Below are 17,669 nucleotides of genomic sequence, written 5' to 3' on the forward strand. Positions count from 1 at the left end.
GTGCCCATCTTCCTCCACTTTATATGGGACACCGCCACAGCATGGCCTGACAAGTGGTGAATGGGTGTGCGCCCGGGATCTGAACCCGGGCTGCCAGCAGCTGAGCGCGCGCACTTAACCGCTACACCATGGGGCTGGCCTCAATTTCCTGTCTGTTTGATTATAGCCATCCTAATAGATACGAAGTGATATTTCATTGTGATTTTTATGTGCATTGCCCTATGGCTAATGAGGTTGAGCATCTTTTCATGTGCTTATTAGCCATTTATATATCTTCTTTGGAGAGATGTGTATGTTATTCCTTTGCCTGTTTTAAGTTGGATTGTTTTTATTGTTGAGTTGTAAGAATTCTTTCTATATTATGGATACTAGATCTTTATCTGATATATAGTTTTCAAAAATTTTCTCCCATTCTGTGAGTCTTTTCGCTTTCTTGATAGTTTCTTTTGAAGCACAAAAATTTTAATTTTTAATGATGTCCATATATCTCTTTTTCCTTCTGTTGTTTGTGCTTTTGTTCTTATAGCTAAGAAACCGTTGCCTAATCAGAGGTCATGAAGATCTATATCAATGTTTCTTTTTAAGTGTTTTATAATTTTAACTCTTAGATTTGGGTTTAGATCTATTTTGAAAGTATATGATGTGAGGTAGAGGTCCAACTTCATTCTTTTTGTTTTTTTTTTTTAATTTTTAATTTTAATTTAATTTAATTTTTTTGGTGAGGAAGATCAGCCCTGAGCTAACATCCATGCTAATCCTCCTCATTTTTGCTGAGGAAGACTGGCTCTGAGCTAACATCTATTGCCAGTCCTCCTCCTTTTTTTCCCCAAAGCCCCAGTAGATAGTTGTATGTCATAGTTGCACATCCTTCTAGTTGCTGTATGTGGGATGCGGCCTCAGCATGGCCGGAGAAGCGGTGCGTCGGTGTGTGCTCGGGATCCGAACCGGGCCGCCAGTAGCGGAGTGCACGCACTTAACCGCTAAGCCACGGGCCGGCCCAACTTCATTCTTTTGCATGTGAATATCCAGTTGTCCCAGCAGTATTTGTTGAAAAGACTATTTTTTTCCCCTATTGAATGGTCTTGGCAGCCTTGTTGAAAATTAATTGACTATATTTCTGGATTCTCAGTTCTATTCTATTGGTATATATGTGTGCATTTGATTTTTTTTTTTTTTTTTTTTTTTGGTGAGGAAGATCAGCCCTGAGCTAACATCCGTGCTAATCCTCCTCTTTTTGCTGAGGAAGACTGGCTCTGAGCTAACATCTATGGCCAATCCTCCTTTTTTTTTTCCCCCAAAGCCCCAGTAGGTAGTTGTATGTCATAGTTGCACATCCTTCTAGTTCCTGTATGTGGGACGCGGCCTCAGCATGGCCGGAGAAGCAGTGTGTCGGTGGCGCCTGGGATCGGAACCCTGGCCGCCAGTAGCTGAGCGTGCACACTTAACCGCTAAGCCATCGGGCCGGCTATGCATTTGATTTTGCTGACCAATTTTCTCTTGGAAATTCTTGTCTTCTTGTATTTGACAGTTCGTCGTCTTGGTTCCTTTGTTTCTCTTGTCACAGTGTCTTCCTCTCCTTACTCCTAAATCCACAGTCTGAAGGGCTCCAGTTTTTTTTTTTAATCTTCCTCAATTCATGTGCCCTCATACAGTGCTCTGGCCCTCTTCTCTGTCTCAGGACAACCCTAGCTTGAAACCTTTAAGTAATCTTTGATGCTTTCTTTTCCCTCACTCTTCACAATCAAAGGTTATCATATCATTTGATCCCTGGCTTTATAATTTACTGCTGTTCTTTCCTGGGCTCTCACTGTGGTTCTCTGACCCATCTCTTTGGTCAGGTTTATTGTATGTACTTTTGTTAGGTTAATCCTGTGTATCTATGACTTTGACTTCTCTCTTTGGCTCTGGGATTTTCCTTTGTACTCTGTTCATGGTCTTTCTGTCCTTATCTTCCTCTTCTGCTATACACATCCCTTACCTCACGGTTAGACTAGAGAACTTAGTCCCCAAACATGCCTTCTTATTGTGTACCTCAGCTTGATAAGTGGTTCTAAGAGCATAAGCATTGGCATTACAAATCCTGGCTCTACCGTTTCCTGTTAGGTGACTGTGATTAAGTTAGCTAACCTGTCTAAGCTTTAGTTGTCTCATTTGTAAAGAAAGGCTAATAGTACCTACTTTCTAGGTGGCTGATAGGTTTAAATAAAATATATATAGTGCCACAGAGTGAACATTTAATAAATGTTGGATATTATTATGTTGCTGTTCCTCTTGCTTGAGATGCTAATTCCCTTAACTTTACTGCCACAAATCTTTCCTATCCTTCGAGGGCATGATCCATTTTAGAGTACCATGTCTTCCATAAAACTGTTGCTGGCATTTCACTTCTTCCCCAAACTGGTTGTTAGTGCCTCCGTCATTGAAACTGTATGGTACTTTGTGCCTTCCTTATGGCTTGTATGTTAAAATGCCACAAAATTTTTGTATGATCACATTCCTCTTTTCTGGATTATAAACCATTTGAAAGCAGGGATAGTCTGGTTCAGCTTTGTACCCCTGGCAGTGGATTTGTTTGTTTTAGTTTGTAGTAAGCTCTCAATAAATAGGTGAAATTCTATTTATTGTGTAAGGAAATATTTCTTGTTTAATGTTAATATTAATATTGTTTAAGGCAAATATCTTTTTCTGCAAGGCTTTTGAGACAACTTCTTCCATGAGTAAATAGCTTTTCGTATTATCTTCCCATAGCACTTTGTCCACAGGGCTATTGTAATTCTGATTACATTGCAATACTCCCTAATTTGTGAGCCCTTTGAGTACAGGTGCCTTCTCTTAATCAGCTTTTAATTGTTTGCTTGTCTGTCTTCCCCCCTCCATAGAGCTCCATCAGGACATGGGCTGTTCCTTGTGCACTGTATCACTGGCATCTAATATAGTCTTTGATGTATGGTGGGTGTTCAAATATTTGTTGAGTGAATGAATGAGCTCTATCTTTTTAAGTACCGTAAGGTAACATTTTTAACGTTATGTATCCACATAGTAATTGCCATATGTCTGTATCTTCCCATGTCTGTATCTTAGATGAAGGAAAAACGTTTAACTATAAAATTCTTCATTGTGAGTTATTTCTGACTTGACAAATACGCAGAGCTTGTCTTTACTCTTAGTACTATGTGGTACTTCTAAGCCTAATTAACATATGAATCTGAGGATGAATTTAATTTTTTTCCCCCTAAACTCATATTCTGCAACTAAATTTGATAGCTAGGAGAAATTTGGTAAGTCTCTTCAGAAGTAGCTAGGCTTCTTGAGAGTGCACTTTTTTACATTTGTGGAAGAGATGAGAGTGAATGGCCTTGAGGCTTTAATCTGAAGTGGACACATTTAGCCAAGGAAAGGAGTAATTGCTTTTCCAGAAATCCCAAGATAGTCCGCATACAGGCACTGTCAATATAACTGGTGGAACAGACACATTCCTGACCCTCCAGTTGCTTCCAGCTGTAAGATAAGAGGGACAATAGGCACCTTAAATGATTATTAATAGAAACAAATGGAAAAAAGTATGTTATTTTACAAGTTTCCAGGAAATGTTATAAATAAATTCTTAGCATTGTTGAACTCAGGATTGTGTAAGCTGGATGGTCCTAATAACTACAGTAAAATGTATATCTTTTTAGCTTAAATTTTTTTATTATGGATATAATACCTGTTCATTATAGAAAATGTTTTTATAAGTACAGAATAATGTAAAGAGTCAGATGGTAACCTCGTATAACTATTATTTGCCTTTTGATTGCAATCTTTTCTCTCTTTTTTTGATGAGGAAGGTTAGCCCTGAGCTAACATCTGTTGCCAGTTGTCCTCGTTTTGCTGAGGAAGTTTGGCCCTGAGATAACATCTATGCCCAGCTTCCTCTATTTTGTATGTGGGACGCCTGCCACAGCATGGCTTGATAAGTGGTGCGTAGGTCTGCGCCCGGGATCTGAACCCGTGAACCCCGGGCTGCCGAAGCAGAGCACACGAACTTAACCACTACACCACCAGGCTGGCCCCCTTTTCTCTCTCTTTTTGAAAACACAGGTTACATACATTTATCGTTTTGTCTTTTTTCTGCTTAAGATTTCATCATGTCTTAACATTTTTCATATATATGTTAATATTTGGATAATAGTCAATTATAGGCTATACCATAATTTACTTAACTAGATGCTTATTGTCGAGCATTTGAGCTGTAGGCAGTGTTTTACTATGGGAAAATGAGTCAGTGACTGAAATCTTTTCACATACCAATGAGTCTCTGTTAGAGCTGTACACATTAGATAGTGAGGTGTTAATGAAGTGTGGTGGTCCTACATAATGGTTGCTGTATTTCTTTATCATTCTGTGGATGTGAGGGTAGATTGCATTAGATCCATTTTTTCTCCCACTCAAATCTTGGATTTTTTTTCTTAGGATACATATAATGCTCCTTTTTGGAAAGGAGTATTATTAGATCAATGCAAAGAAATATTCTTAAGGCTCTTAATATATAGTGCCAAATCATTTCCAGATACTATGCTTTCACTGGCAATATATGAGGACGTTTTTCTTAGTGACGGCTAAGAAAACAAACTAAAGAAAAAACAACAACAAAAATAAAAACCCTTAAACTAAATTCTGTGCATGAAATATACAAAGTTTGAACTATTTTTATTTTTTTAAATGTAGACCACTTATTTGGTTCATTCCTGCTGAGTTTGTTGTTTCTTTCTGCAAAACAGGTGATTTGATGAAGAGTGCTGCAGGAGAGTTTGCAGATGATCCCTGCTCTTCTGTGAAGCGTGGCAACATGGTTCGGGCAGCTAGAGCTTTGCTCTCTGCTGTCACCCGGCTGCTTATTTTGGCTGACATGGCAGATGTCTACAAATTACTTGTTCAGCTGAAAGTTGTAAGTACAGGCCTGTGTCTGTAATTTGTTCTTTCTATCACAGTGAGGCTGCTGCTGGCCGTACTTAGTTCAGCATTCCTTAGGATTTGGTTTGGTTTTGAACTTGGTTTACCTAAATAGACCAGGAATGTTTTTAATTTCCACTTACTCTTCGATTCCAAGTGTACATCATACTGGCTTTGCTGTGAGCCTGTGTTGCCTTGGTTCTAATGAAGAACTTGTAGCAAAGGCATTGTTTTGACTCCTTCTCATTTTGCAGTAGTGATTAAACATTTTGTTGTACAGTAGAGTTCCAGAGTTGAGAAACCAAGACATGTTAAATTGTATCCTTTTAGATAAAAGTCAATATAATGCTATCCTTCCCACTACCCTTAAAGCTCCCATGTAGTAGCTGCTGGAATATTTGAGGGCCATGTAAACTCAAGAGAGAGTTTAGATTGCTATTTGAGTAGCTGTTAAAAGGAATAAAAAAATTCTAGATCTTCTTTATATACAGATTTGTGTTGTTTAGAATTTTTATTTTGGGGAGTATGTTTTATAGGTGGAAGATGGTATCTTAAAACTGAGGAATGCTGGCACTGAACAAGACTTAGGAATACAGTATAAAGCCCTGAAACCTGAAGTGGATAAGCTGAACATTATGGCGTTCGAGAGACAACAGGTACAGTTATGATTTGGGGATATATTAAAATTGTTTATATTATTATCTAGTGAGAAAAATCCATTTTACCTAAGTTTTCTGAAGGTACCAATACCTCCCTCTGCCAATATAGTCCCATTAAAACACTTAATTTACGAAGTATCCCTGTTGTTAATAAAGCTGTAATTAAGTTGTGTTCATGTTATGCTCTTATTTTAATTCTTGTGAAAATTTTAAATCGCTTGGCAATTTGCAATAGTGTCTGGACAGGTGATTGGCTTTCGTTATGTACATTCAAAGATTAACTTGAGTTGGTGGTGGAGTTCAAGTCAGATTTTTAAAAACCTTAAACCAGTTAAAACATATTGGAATTACTTCTATATCAGAAAGTATCTCCTTCCTCCCCCCATATTTTGTCACTTTTAAAGTATTTCTTATTAATCAGTATTAGTAGTTCCCGTAGTATTATGAATTTGTGTTGTGTGGCATGTGGATCGGTGTTCTGATTTTTCCAAGTTTTGTTAGCAGTTTTGGCATTTTTGCTTTTGAGGTGCTTTGAAGTCTTCCCTGGTCCCTTCCTATTGGATGCTGTGTGTTAGATATGTGTTCTGTAGTGGGGGGATGCACATGTCACCAAACAGCTTCTTAAAACTGCCATAGTCCTGGTCTAGCTTGTGCTTTTAATTCTTATTTTTAAAAAGCCTTAAAAAGATGAATTCTTGTTATTGTTAGCCAACACTTTTATCAGTTAGGATATTTTACGCTGCAGTTCATAGAAAACCCAGCTGCAAAACTGCTTGAACAATGGGGGATTTGTTTTATCACTAATTAGAAGTCCCAAGTTAGGTTAAATGACTTCAGATTTGTTAAATTTAAAGGCTTTGCAGTATCATCAAGGATCCAGGTTCTTGGCATTTTCCAGCACTGCCATCTTCAGAGTGCTTGGCACTGGATGGCTGCAGAAGCTCTGGGCATGACATTTGCACATATCAATATGTCCAGGGAGAAAAAAAGGACTATTTCTTCCATGTCTCTCTTTATAAGCAAATGATCTAGAAGCCCCTAACAGATTTGTCCTAAATCTGAATAGTGTAACATGCCCATTCTTCACTAATCATTGGTAAGAGGAAAGCAGTTACTATGTCTCACTCAGAGTAGTGAAGTTCTCTCTTCTGGTCTGGGGTGGTGGTAGTCTTCCTGAGGACAGGAACACCCAGCAAGAGCTCTGACAGGCAGAAGGAAAATGGAGTATCAATATCAATATCATTACTGTTCATGTCCAGTATATGAGAGCCTTAGCTTTGGAGACTTCTTGGTAACTTTGATTTAGCTAGATTTACATTAGTATAAAAACTCTACCCACAGGGTTGAGAGGATTAAATTAAATAATGTGTGTAAAATATTTAATATAGTGCCGGACACCAAGTAGGCCCTCAACAGTGGGCAATTGGTGAATAGTAGTTATTGCTCATATTTCAAGCTATAAGGTGTGATCAGACTGAATCTGCACGTATGAGATTCTGGTTTTATATTCCGGTACTTAATATTACACATGATAATATAGCTAGATTTGGTGTATTGCCTGAGTAATTTAGTTAGTGTAGGCTCAATGTGCTTTTATCATTTGTGCTTGTGTTGGCTTATGTCTCTATCACATAAATCACAAGTCGTTTTTTTCTTTTTGTTGAGGCTGATTGATTATAAGAAGAGCTTGTTGTATAACAGTATGATAATTCTACAAATATGGCAAGCTGGCCAAATTATGTACACAATTTATTTTACTAAATGTTCTTGATATAAATTCTCATTTGAATATGTGAAATAAATGTTAGTTATGCTTAAAAAATAAAGTTTGATGAATAGTCCCACTGTCTTAGTCTGATCTTGGTCTCTGAAGACTTAACTATTATTTGAGGAAAGGGAGAACATTTAGACCGACGCTTACTATTGCGTATCTTTGTAAAATGGTGCAATAAGTACCTTGATGATGTTCTTGAGATAAAATGTAATAATAGTCCAGAATTTTGGATGTTACTGGACAAACTTACTGGAAAGTAGTGCTGCCTGAGTTTTAATTCTGTGTGCCATGAATCGGTGAAGAGTTCTTTAAACACAATCCCTGAGGTATTAAAAAAAAAAAAAAAAGTAGTAAATTTCAAACATTTCTGAAATAAGATGTCGTAAAATTCTTGAAGCAATTAGTTAACATGCCAGGTGATTTCTGTTTGTACCTCCATATCTGTTTTCTGCCCTTGTTCCCCCTGCTCTCTGCCCCAGGAACCTGACTGTCTGGATTGCCTCCGGGAGCTCCTTTGCCCTCTGGCTCCTGGTTGGGTTGGCCAGTGGGAGCACTAGTAGGAGATAGGAGAGTGAGGCTGGGGTTTTATTCCCCTGGCTCCCTCCCTGTTGGTTGCCCTGTGGCTAAAAGTCATAGACCCTGTTGGGTGGTCTTCTCCACACACCTTGTTCCCTGGGTTCTGGTAACTGCTGCCTCCTCTTGTCTCCTCAGGCCTAAGTGCCCTAACAACCTTGTGGTCTCCCTGTACTTTGCCCATAACCTTTGTGGCACAGTCCCTAAACTATCTCTGAATTACTCAACTTGATTTTACTCTCTTGTTTTCTCCTGGTATCTTGAGTGATACATGTTAACGTTTTAAATTTTGTCTTGGGTTTGTAGTATGTTATGGTCATTTATAGTTTTCCTTGGGCCTAATTCTTTAACCTTTAGCCTTAACCTCCTACAATAGAATCCATTGAGTAGGCTGGCTGTGGGCTCCTGTGTGCCTCTTTTTCATAAAATGGCCTGTTATAGGACCTGGGCTTTGGTGTGTATTCTTATAAACTAGACCTTTTCTTAGGAATTAAACTGATACTCATTTTATCCTAAGGTCCCAGCCTGGTGGAAACTTTATTCTCTCTTTTGGATACTGCCCACTGGCCGCCTCCAGTAACTGGTCGCATTTTTTCTACACTGTGTGTTTTCTGGCAGAATTCCCCTACTGCTGTATGCTTAGCCCCCTGGAATGTTTTCACCTTTGACTTTTTCTTCTCTCCCTAGGCATGGTATGTAATAATTTACCTCCTCATTGAGCCTCTTATCTTTGTAGGCAGCCTCAGTCCAGAAAAAGGCTGTTTTCTCAAGAGCGTGTGTAAAAACACATTTAGGTGTGTTGTGTGTACTGGCTCCATTAGCCTCCCTTGTATCATTTAAGCAGCAGCCGCCCATTGAGGAAATACTAAACCTCATAAGGTCTGCAGGCTCTCTGGAATTTACCTTTTTTTTTTTTTTTTTGAGGAAGATTGGCCCTGAGCTAACATCTGTTGCCAATCTTCCTCTTTTTCTTTTTTTTTCCCAAAGCCCCAGTACATAGTTGTATATCCTAGTTGTAGGTCCTTCTAGTTCTTCTATGTGGGATGCTGCCGCAGCATGGCTAGATGAGCAGTGAGTAGGTCCACTCCCAGGATCTGAACCGGCAGACTCCAGGCTGCTGAAGCAGAACGTGCAAACTTAACCACTATGCCACCAGGCCAGGCCCTGGAATTTACCTATTTATCCTTAAGGTTTTTCTGGGACATAGTGTGATAGTGAGGATGTTGCTGAACATAATAGTAGTGAATAGCTCTAAAAAGGTGTTTACTATGTGCTAAACACTGTTAAAAGCCCTTCATAAACACAAAGTCATTTAATCTTCACAAAGTACTATAAAGTAGATACTATAATTGATCAGATATTAATTTTTATAGGTGAAGGAAATGTAGCACAGAGAGGTTATGTAATTTGGCAAGGTTATTCATCTAGTGAGTGGTGGAGTCAGGTTTTGAACCCACGTTGACAAGCTCCAGAGGACAGGGATTTTTTCTGTTTAAATTGCTACTATAATCCCCAGTGCCTAGAACATTGCCTGAATATAGTAGTGTCAATAAATATTTGTTTAATGGACAGGTGAATAAACCCCTTTGCTGTACTGCAGATCTGTCCTGGAATGGGATTTTTTGTTTGTTTGTTTGTTTGTTTGCTGAGGAAGATTAGCTCTGAGCTAACATCTGTGCCAATCTTCCTCTATTTTGTATGTGGGTTGCCGCCACAGCATGGCTGCTGACGAGTGGTATAGGTCCGTGCCCAGGAACCGAACCCAGGTTGCTGAAGCAGAGCACACCGAACTTAACCACTAGGCCACAGGGCCAGCCCCTGGAATGGGATTCTAAGTATGGCCCTAATCTATTACTTTCTTGGGCTAGAAGATTATTTGCTGACTAGAAGTGTTGAATTTCCATTAGGCTGCAGGCTCTTCTTTGACTGTAAGGGTAAAATAGATGGCAGAGGTAAGGATGGGCCGTCATCAACCCTGGTTCCTGTGAGGAGGGCTACCTCTGCCTCACATTGTCAACTTGGGCTCCCCAGTATGCTACAAATGGAATACTTGGTGTTTACATTCCACTTACCAGGGTACATAGAGCTTGTTGAGATGTTTGGTAATGTTTGGTAAAAATGTAATGCTTCTTACGTAGTCTGTGAACTCTGACTTTTGTGATTTTTTTTTTTTTTTCCTGAAAATCTGAACAGACACATTGTAATGGATAGTATTGCCATTATTTTATGTGTAAATAATCTGAACTGGCTGGGTTTGACCGTGACCATTTCTTCAAGTATAGTTGTTTGAATCCAAGAGAAGACTCTTATCTGATCAAATGTATGTATAGGCTACAATTTTAAATTGTTAAGAGGGAAATGAAAGGAAACTTTCATTTGAATTTCCAGCTCTTGGTTAGAGAGAGTGTTGTAGGTTGCTTAGAAGTTAGCTTCTGTTTCTTGGTCACTGCATGTGATGGTTAGTTCAAATTACATTGAAAGCAGTCATTTCCTCTTTATGTTTTTATTTGTCTGTTCTTGAGTCTACTTTGAAACAAAAATGAGTTGGTGAAGTTGAGGAATCATGAAGGCTAAAGTAGATCAAGGAACGCTAATTTCATAATCTATTATATTGCTTTATAGCTCATTTTTTTCACTCATCAGGATTACTTATCAGCACTATATGTCTTGAAAAGAATACTTATGATTGATCATTATTCTTATTATAGTAAATAGTACTAATGTGTGATAGTGTCCATTTTCCTATCTTTACTTAACAAAATCTAGTTTCTTTGTGCTATGGCAAAAGCACTTCTAAAAAGTGTAACACTTTAGTAGTTAGGACAAATGATGATATTTAGCTGTCATTTTCCTCATAGGTTAAAATATATCCCCTATATTGGTAACTCGGAGTCTATCAGAGATACACTGTGGTGAGGGCAAGACATTTAGAAAATGCCACACAGGGGCCGACCCCGTGGCTTAGCGGTTAAATGCGCGCACTCCGCTACCGGCGACCCGGGTTCGGATCCCCGGCGCGCATCAACGCACAGCTTGTCTGGCCATGCTGAGGCGCCATCCCACATACAGCAGCTAGAAGGATGTGCAGCTATGACATACAACTATCTACTGGGGCTTTGGGGAGAAAAAGGGGAAAAAAGGAGGAAGATTGGCAATAGATGTTAGCTTAGGGCCAGTCTTCCTCAGCAAAAAGAGGAAGATTGGCATGGATGTTAGCTCAGGGCTGATCTTCCTCACCAAAAAAAAAAAAAAGAAAGAAAATGCTACACAGAACATGTGCACCAGCTGCTTAAGCATATTGGTTAGCCCTAGCCCCTTGTCCCAGCTTGAGTCTTGAGATGTCATCAATTCTCTAAATTCGTGGGGTCCTATTTCTGAATATTTAACCTAATGTAGTCTTTGGAAAGATAGAAGTTTATCAAACTAGGCCAGGCAGTGGCTTTAGGAAAATCAGGTGTGGAATAGTAATTCTGGCACCTATTAACTTTAGGTGACTGCAAGTGTCTTTGGTAATCTTTATAAGAGGCTGTACTGATCTTGGTTATAGATACTTAGGAAGAATGCCAAAGTTGATTGCAAAGCATTTTGTAAAACAGAGCACAATGTAAGTGCTTAAAGACAAATGTTTCCCTAGAAGACTTAAAGTGTCCGAGGTTGTAGTGATGGCAAGATATCTAGACAGTGCCATATAGAACCTGTGCGCCAGCTGTTTAAGCATAGTGGTTAGCCTCAGCCCCCTCTCATAGCTTGAGTCTTGAAATGATCACTGATTCTCTAAATCCACAGGGTCCCGTTTCTGAATATTCAGCCTCATGTACTGTGCTGTAGGGCATTTGGAGTGCCGTGAGCTATTACTTGTAAATTCAGATTCCAAATGAGAAAAGAATTCTAGGAGGAAAAGTAAACTGTCATATTGTAGAAGGTTTGAATAAAGATGCAAACCTAAAATACATAGTGAGGTGAAGTTTCAGAAAAAGGAAGCCAGTTTGGTGTCTCTAATGCTTAATTAGGAACTCATTTAGAAAGACGAGCCATTAAATAGCTAAGTCAGACTTTAAATTGAGTAATTGACTTTGGCCTTTCTAAATTAGTCAATTTTCTCTTACTGTTTACAAATGTAATACTTTTAAAACGTTTAAATTTGTGCTCTAGGATTCAGTTGGTGACATTAACATTGAAATTCTATGATTACATGTAAAATAGAGTTGTAACATCTGGTGGTCAGTTAGGGTTATCACTTATATTTCTCTTGTGTGGTGGTGATCCATATTTACTAAAGACTTAGTTTTTTTTATTTTTTTTGTGAGGAAGATCAGCTCTGAGCTAACATCCATGCTAATCCTCCTCTTTTTGCTGAGGAAGACCGGCTCTGAGCTAACATCTATTGCCAGTTCTACTCCTTTTTTCCCCCAAAGCCCCAGTAGATAGTTGTATGTCATAGTTGTACGTCCTTCTAGTTGCTGTATGTGGGACGCGACCTCAGCATGGCCGGAGAAGCGGTGCGTTGGTGCTCGCGTGGGATCCGAACCCGGGCCACCAGTAGTGGAGCGCGCACTTAACCGCTAAGCCACGGGCCGGCCCAAGACTTAGTTTTTTTTTTTCTCTGAGTAGTTTCAGTGACAATGAGATACCAGAAGTACTCCCTTCCCATCTTGCTTATTGTTGGTATCACTTATTTGTCACTTAGCATATCCAGTCGGTCTACCAAATAGATGCCAGTAGTGGAAATCATGTCAAGAACTTCAAAAGATTTTAACTGGATTGTAATTATGGCGTAGAGGAAATTGAAAAAGGAAAGTTTCACTTAAGACCACATGTATACAGAGTATTACAACGAAATACAAACCTTTTGGATTAAAGTCATGGAGCACATGAGTCTCAGCTTTATGCCTTAATGACCTGTGTCCTAAGGTGGTCTTTGGGCTGGGGGGCGGGGACAGGAGGAGTTGTGTACTTGGGAGAGTAGCCCACCACATCCTCACCTGGTTAGTTTGCATAGTTTGTGTGCACCTATGGTATTCCATCCCAAATTTCACAAAACTCTTGTAATGAGCTTTTATAACATAATAAAAAAGAAATCCTCATAATAAATCTTACTCTATTTAAATGTGTCTCCAAATGATTTTTCTATTTTGGTTGGAATAGGTATATACATCTTTATATAGTTGTAATCAAGATGCTGGTCAGTTTTATGTTTTGCTTTTTATTTAATGCTGTGCTAGGTGCTCTACAGGCGTTATCCCATTAAATCCTCAAGACAATTATAAGAGAATTACTATTACTGCTCCTATTTTACAGAAGGTGAAACTCTGAACATAGAGAGTTTAAATAAGATCACAATAGCCAAGAGCCAGCCCTGATAGCCTAGTGGTTCAAGTTAGATGCTCTCACTGCTTCGGCAGCTGGGGTTCATTTCCTGGTCGGGGAACCACGTCACCTGTCTGTCAGTTGCTGTGCTGTGGCGGTGGCTCACATAGAAGAACTAGAAGGACTTACAGCTAGGGTACACAACCATGCACTGGGGCTTTGGGGAGGTGAAAAAAAAAAAGATCACAATAGCCAAGAAAAAGTGGAGCTGGAAATTTAAATCCAGGTCTCTGTGGTTTGGAAAAGTGTAAACTCTTATTTACTCAGACATACTGCCTCCTTTGTGATGAACTTTTAGGCTGTTAATGAAAACATTGTATCTAATTAGCAGAAATTCTAACTTTTCAGCATTTACCGACAAATTTTTATATGAATAGAACCTATATAAAGACTGTTCTATTTTCTTGTTTTACTCTTGTAGGAACTGAAAGATGTGGGCCATCGTGATCAGATGGCTGCAGCCAGAGGAATCCTGCAGAAAAATGTTCCGATCCTCTATACGGCATCCCAGGCATGCCTACAGCACCCTGATGTTGCAGCCTATAAGGCCAACAGAGATCTGATATACAAGCAGCTGCAGCAGGCAGTCACAGGCATTTCCAATGCAGCCCAGGCTACTGCATCAGATGATGCCTCCCAGCACCAGAGTGGAGGAGGAGAACTGGCATATGCACTCAATAACTTTGATGTAAGTTATACTTGGGAGGTTATACTTTCATACTCTTGACCATCCTCCAAAGTTAACAGATCCCTGGGAAAATGTGATCAAGGTTTCTGATGAAAGCTCAATTTCTACTTAGATTTGCAATCTAAGTTGAAAGAAATTTTATGAATCATCTGTCTACTTGATCTTGACTTGACCTAAAACATTTATTTTTTCTTTCTTTCTTTGCTCTTTTAGTTTGAGTTAAACTTCTGAATTCTTTTATGCAACTTGCGTTTCCTAAGAGGGGATTCTTTATTGAGGATATGAGTTCGGTTCATTTCAATCAAGGTTTTAACCTTCTGAAAGATAGGAAGCTATGGGAGACACAGAGGCAAAGTGCACACAGTTCTGCCCTCCAGGGGCTCACAGTCTGGTGGGAGATACAGACACATCATAAGTGACTACAGCAGAAGTGCCATCATCTTAATCTTACTTGTCTCTCTAGATATATTTCTCTTCTCAATGACTAAATTGTAATAGACAAAATTTAATCAAGTAGAAGCAAATTTGGGATAAAATATTTTCTTAGCACAGTGCCATATAATTACCTTTTGTAGATGATGCCCCAGATCTGTTCCGTGTATACATTCTGTGACACACTGTCCTATGTATCAACTCTAATCTTAAATTTTTTGGTGGATTTTGTGTTTTTTAATTCCTACCCACAATGCCTCATGGTTTCCAGTAGATGGCAGCAGTTTAAGATTTTTTTTTAAGTGCTTTTTTTTTTTTTTTTTTTACCAATTGTTGGGTTCAAAAAATTTTTTTTTTTAATAACGTAAAGAAAATTGCCTTCCAGGTGGCCAGCATCCTTTCATAAGTAGAAATGCTTTGAAGTACAGAATCAACATAATAGAGTGCATTTTGTTTTTAACAGTTTTTCATTGCCTTTGCCTTTTCTTTCCTTTGTCTCACCCCTTTACTTAGGCTGGGGTAACTGATCCTTGCTGATATGCATGGCTGGTTTAAGACTTTTCATAAATCATAAAGACAGTGTTAAGCCTAAAGACCATGGTGTTAGAGCTGAATTTTTACCCTGGAGCCTTAAACATTAAATGACTTTAGCAAACTCTTATGATGCATCTTACAATTTACTGGCACTGTTGTTTTTCCCCCTCAAATTTGGCAGCATTAGATATTGGCCTCTTTCAAGGCAGTAAGGGTTACATTTTACCCTAAGTTATGTAATAATATATCAGAGGCCACTTAACCTCTTAGGGCTACAGTGAAACTTCATTCATAAGATGAGGGGGTTGGACTAAATGATGGCAGGCCTGTTGCGGCTCTATGACTCTATTAAAATTCTGTGACCATTTATTGCTTATTCCTGGTCAGAAGGCATTGTGTATTCATTTTGAGCAGAGAAATCCTGCAATGACTTAATCGGGTAAGAAAAATAATCAGTTAAAGTATAGGTTAATAAAGAGCTCAAGGTGTTTTATGTTCAATTTTGAAACTGAATGTTGTTTGGAAGACAAGAAAGAAGAAACGTATATTTTTTGGAAAGGGCAAGCTTTTTTAAGAAAAAAACTGGGCATTTAAGTTGAAATCAATAAGAACATAGTCCCTATAAAGAAAAATTAAAGGCAAAATATTTGGACAGACATTTACCAGTATGAGGATAAATTGTATCAAGTGAAGTTGGAGGGAGGCCAACAGCTGCTGTCTTGGGGGTGTTGATGTTTGACCTTGTACCTAAAGCTTACTTGTGACCTGACCTCACTCTTCACTGGTAAAGCTGGATATAAGTGGAGTCAGGGGAGTGAAAGGGAGACAGAGGAAGGGTTTATTGTTTTTTGGGCAGTTATACTTCACAGAGTGGCTTTGTTGGGACAGATTGCTATCGTCTCTTACAGAATACATGGAGGTCTTTGAGCAAAGAAAGTCTCCAATTTAGACATAACAGGATAAATTTAAGACTGAATTGTTTATAAAATTTGATGAGATGTATAAGGTGAGGAAAATAGATTGAAATTGATTATAAATGCATTCCTTTCTGAAACTTTGAGGACAGAAGTCAGTGTTTTGTTTTTGTTTATTAATTTTTTTGTGGTGAAACAGTTCTGTAGCAATTTTATACTCTGTACATAGAAAAGAAAAAGAGAGCCAACTTTTATTTTCGTTGTAATTCTCATCTGGTAACTTACCTTACTAATATTATATAGGCTGACCTTTAGATGTTCAGATTAAGTAGTGTGAACCTGATTCTTATGCTAATATGTTTGTGTTTGCATTTGTGGAATCATCCCTCATTCAGCTAGATAGTATTTCTCCCAGTGCCTTCACTTCTTTGAGAAGTGATCTACCATAGGCCAACTTGTGAGAGAGAGCCTGTCATGTACCAAGAAGTGTAACTTTCTTTCAGTCATTGGAATTTTGTGTTAAATGTTTTTTTTTTGTGTGAGGAAGATCAGCCCTGAGCTAATATCCATGCCAATCCTCCTCTTTTTGCTGAGGAAGACTGGCCCTGCGCTAAAACCCATGCCGATCTTCCTCTACTTTATGTGGAACGCCACCACAGCATGGCATGTCAAGTGGTGCATCGGTGCGCGCCCGGGATCCGAACCTGGGCCGCCAGCAGTGGAGCAGGTGCACTTAACCCCTACACCATGGGGCCGGCCCCTGTCTTAAATCTTGATGTTTCTAATCAATACTTGCCTCACCTTCTTGAGTAATGGAGGGAACAGAGATTAGCACTAACATTCAATAACACTTCCTCTGCAGAAACAAATCATTGTGGACCCCTTGAGCTTCAGCGAAGAGCGCTTTAGGCCTTCCCTGGAGGAGCGCCTGGAAAGCATTATTAGTGGTGCTGCCCTGATGGCCGACTCGTCCTGCACCCGTGATGACAGGCGTGAGAGAATTGTGGCAGAGTGTAATGCTGTCCGCCAGGCTCTGCAGGACCTGCTCTCGGAGTACATGGGCAACGTGAGTATCAAAACTTTTCTTTGAAGTAAGGGGAGTTTTCCATAATAGACTGAATCTGAGATGTTTTAACTATAAACGTCAAATATGTTCTTAGCTCCTTGGCTCTTTTGGGTGGGGCAAATTTTTCAAAGAATGGATAAATGGCTTTCTATGGGCCCCTTACCTCCCCGACTTTCTATTTGAAAAATTTTAAACTTATGAAAATCATGCAGTGAGCACCCATCTACCCTTTATCTAGATTGACCAATTAACACGTAGATACATATGCATGTTTGTGTGTATAAATGTATGTGTGTATATGTATGTGTACACATACACAACCTTTTTTTCTATGAAACATTTGAAAGTAAGTTGCAGACATTGTGTCGCTTCACCTCTAAATATTTCAGCATGCATCTCCTAGGGATAATGAGCTTCAATACCCCTAAAATTCCATTATCATATCTAGGTGGCCAACTAATTTTGGGCAAAAGGGAATGCTGAAAATATTTATAGTTGATGAAGTTTTTTTCATGAACCATATGGAATGTTGTAAGAGTAGGTAATTGCCAATTAGAGCTGTATTAGACAAACTGAGTAGTGTTTTTGAATCTTTAAGGTGTTTAAAAACCAGTGCTGTGAAATTTGACACTTGACTTTTTTTTTTTCCATAGAAAATACTGTACTTGTTGATTTTTTTTTCCCCCTCTACTGTCAGTGTCTTCCTTTTTCCTTTACAAATACTTCCTCT

At 38.9% G+C, this 17,669-nt stretch overlaps 1 protein-coding gene across 3 annotated transcripts in view; it reads left to right on the forward strand.

Moving 5' to 3' along the window:
- CTNNA1 (catenin alpha 1) overlaps nt 1–17,669 on the forward strand; it is a 316,163-nt gene that overhangs the window by 185,845 nt on the left and 112,649 nt on the right. For all 3 annotated transcript variants that reach the window (XM_058541329.1, XM_058541339.1, XM_058541348.1), the window contains exons 4-7: nt 4,761–4,927; nt 5,469–5,588; nt 13,727–13,993; nt 16,736–16,939. In XM_058541329.1, coding sequence (XP_058397312.1) covers nt 4,761–4,927; nt 5,469–5,588; nt 13,727–13,993; nt 16,736–16,939 — 758 coding nt within the window. The remainder of the gene's footprint in view (nt 1–4,760; nt 4,928–5,468; nt 5,589–13,726; nt 13,994–16,735; nt 16,940–17,669) is intronic.

Source organism: Diceros bicornis, chromosome 1 (genome assembly GCF_020826845.1).
Source record: "Diceros bicornis minor isolate mBicDic1 chromosome 1, mDicBic1.mat.cur, whole genome shotgun sequence".
NCBI classification, from domain to species: domain Eukaryota; kingdom Metazoa; phylum Chordata; class Mammalia; order Perissodactyla; family Rhinocerotidae; genus Diceros; species Diceros bicornis.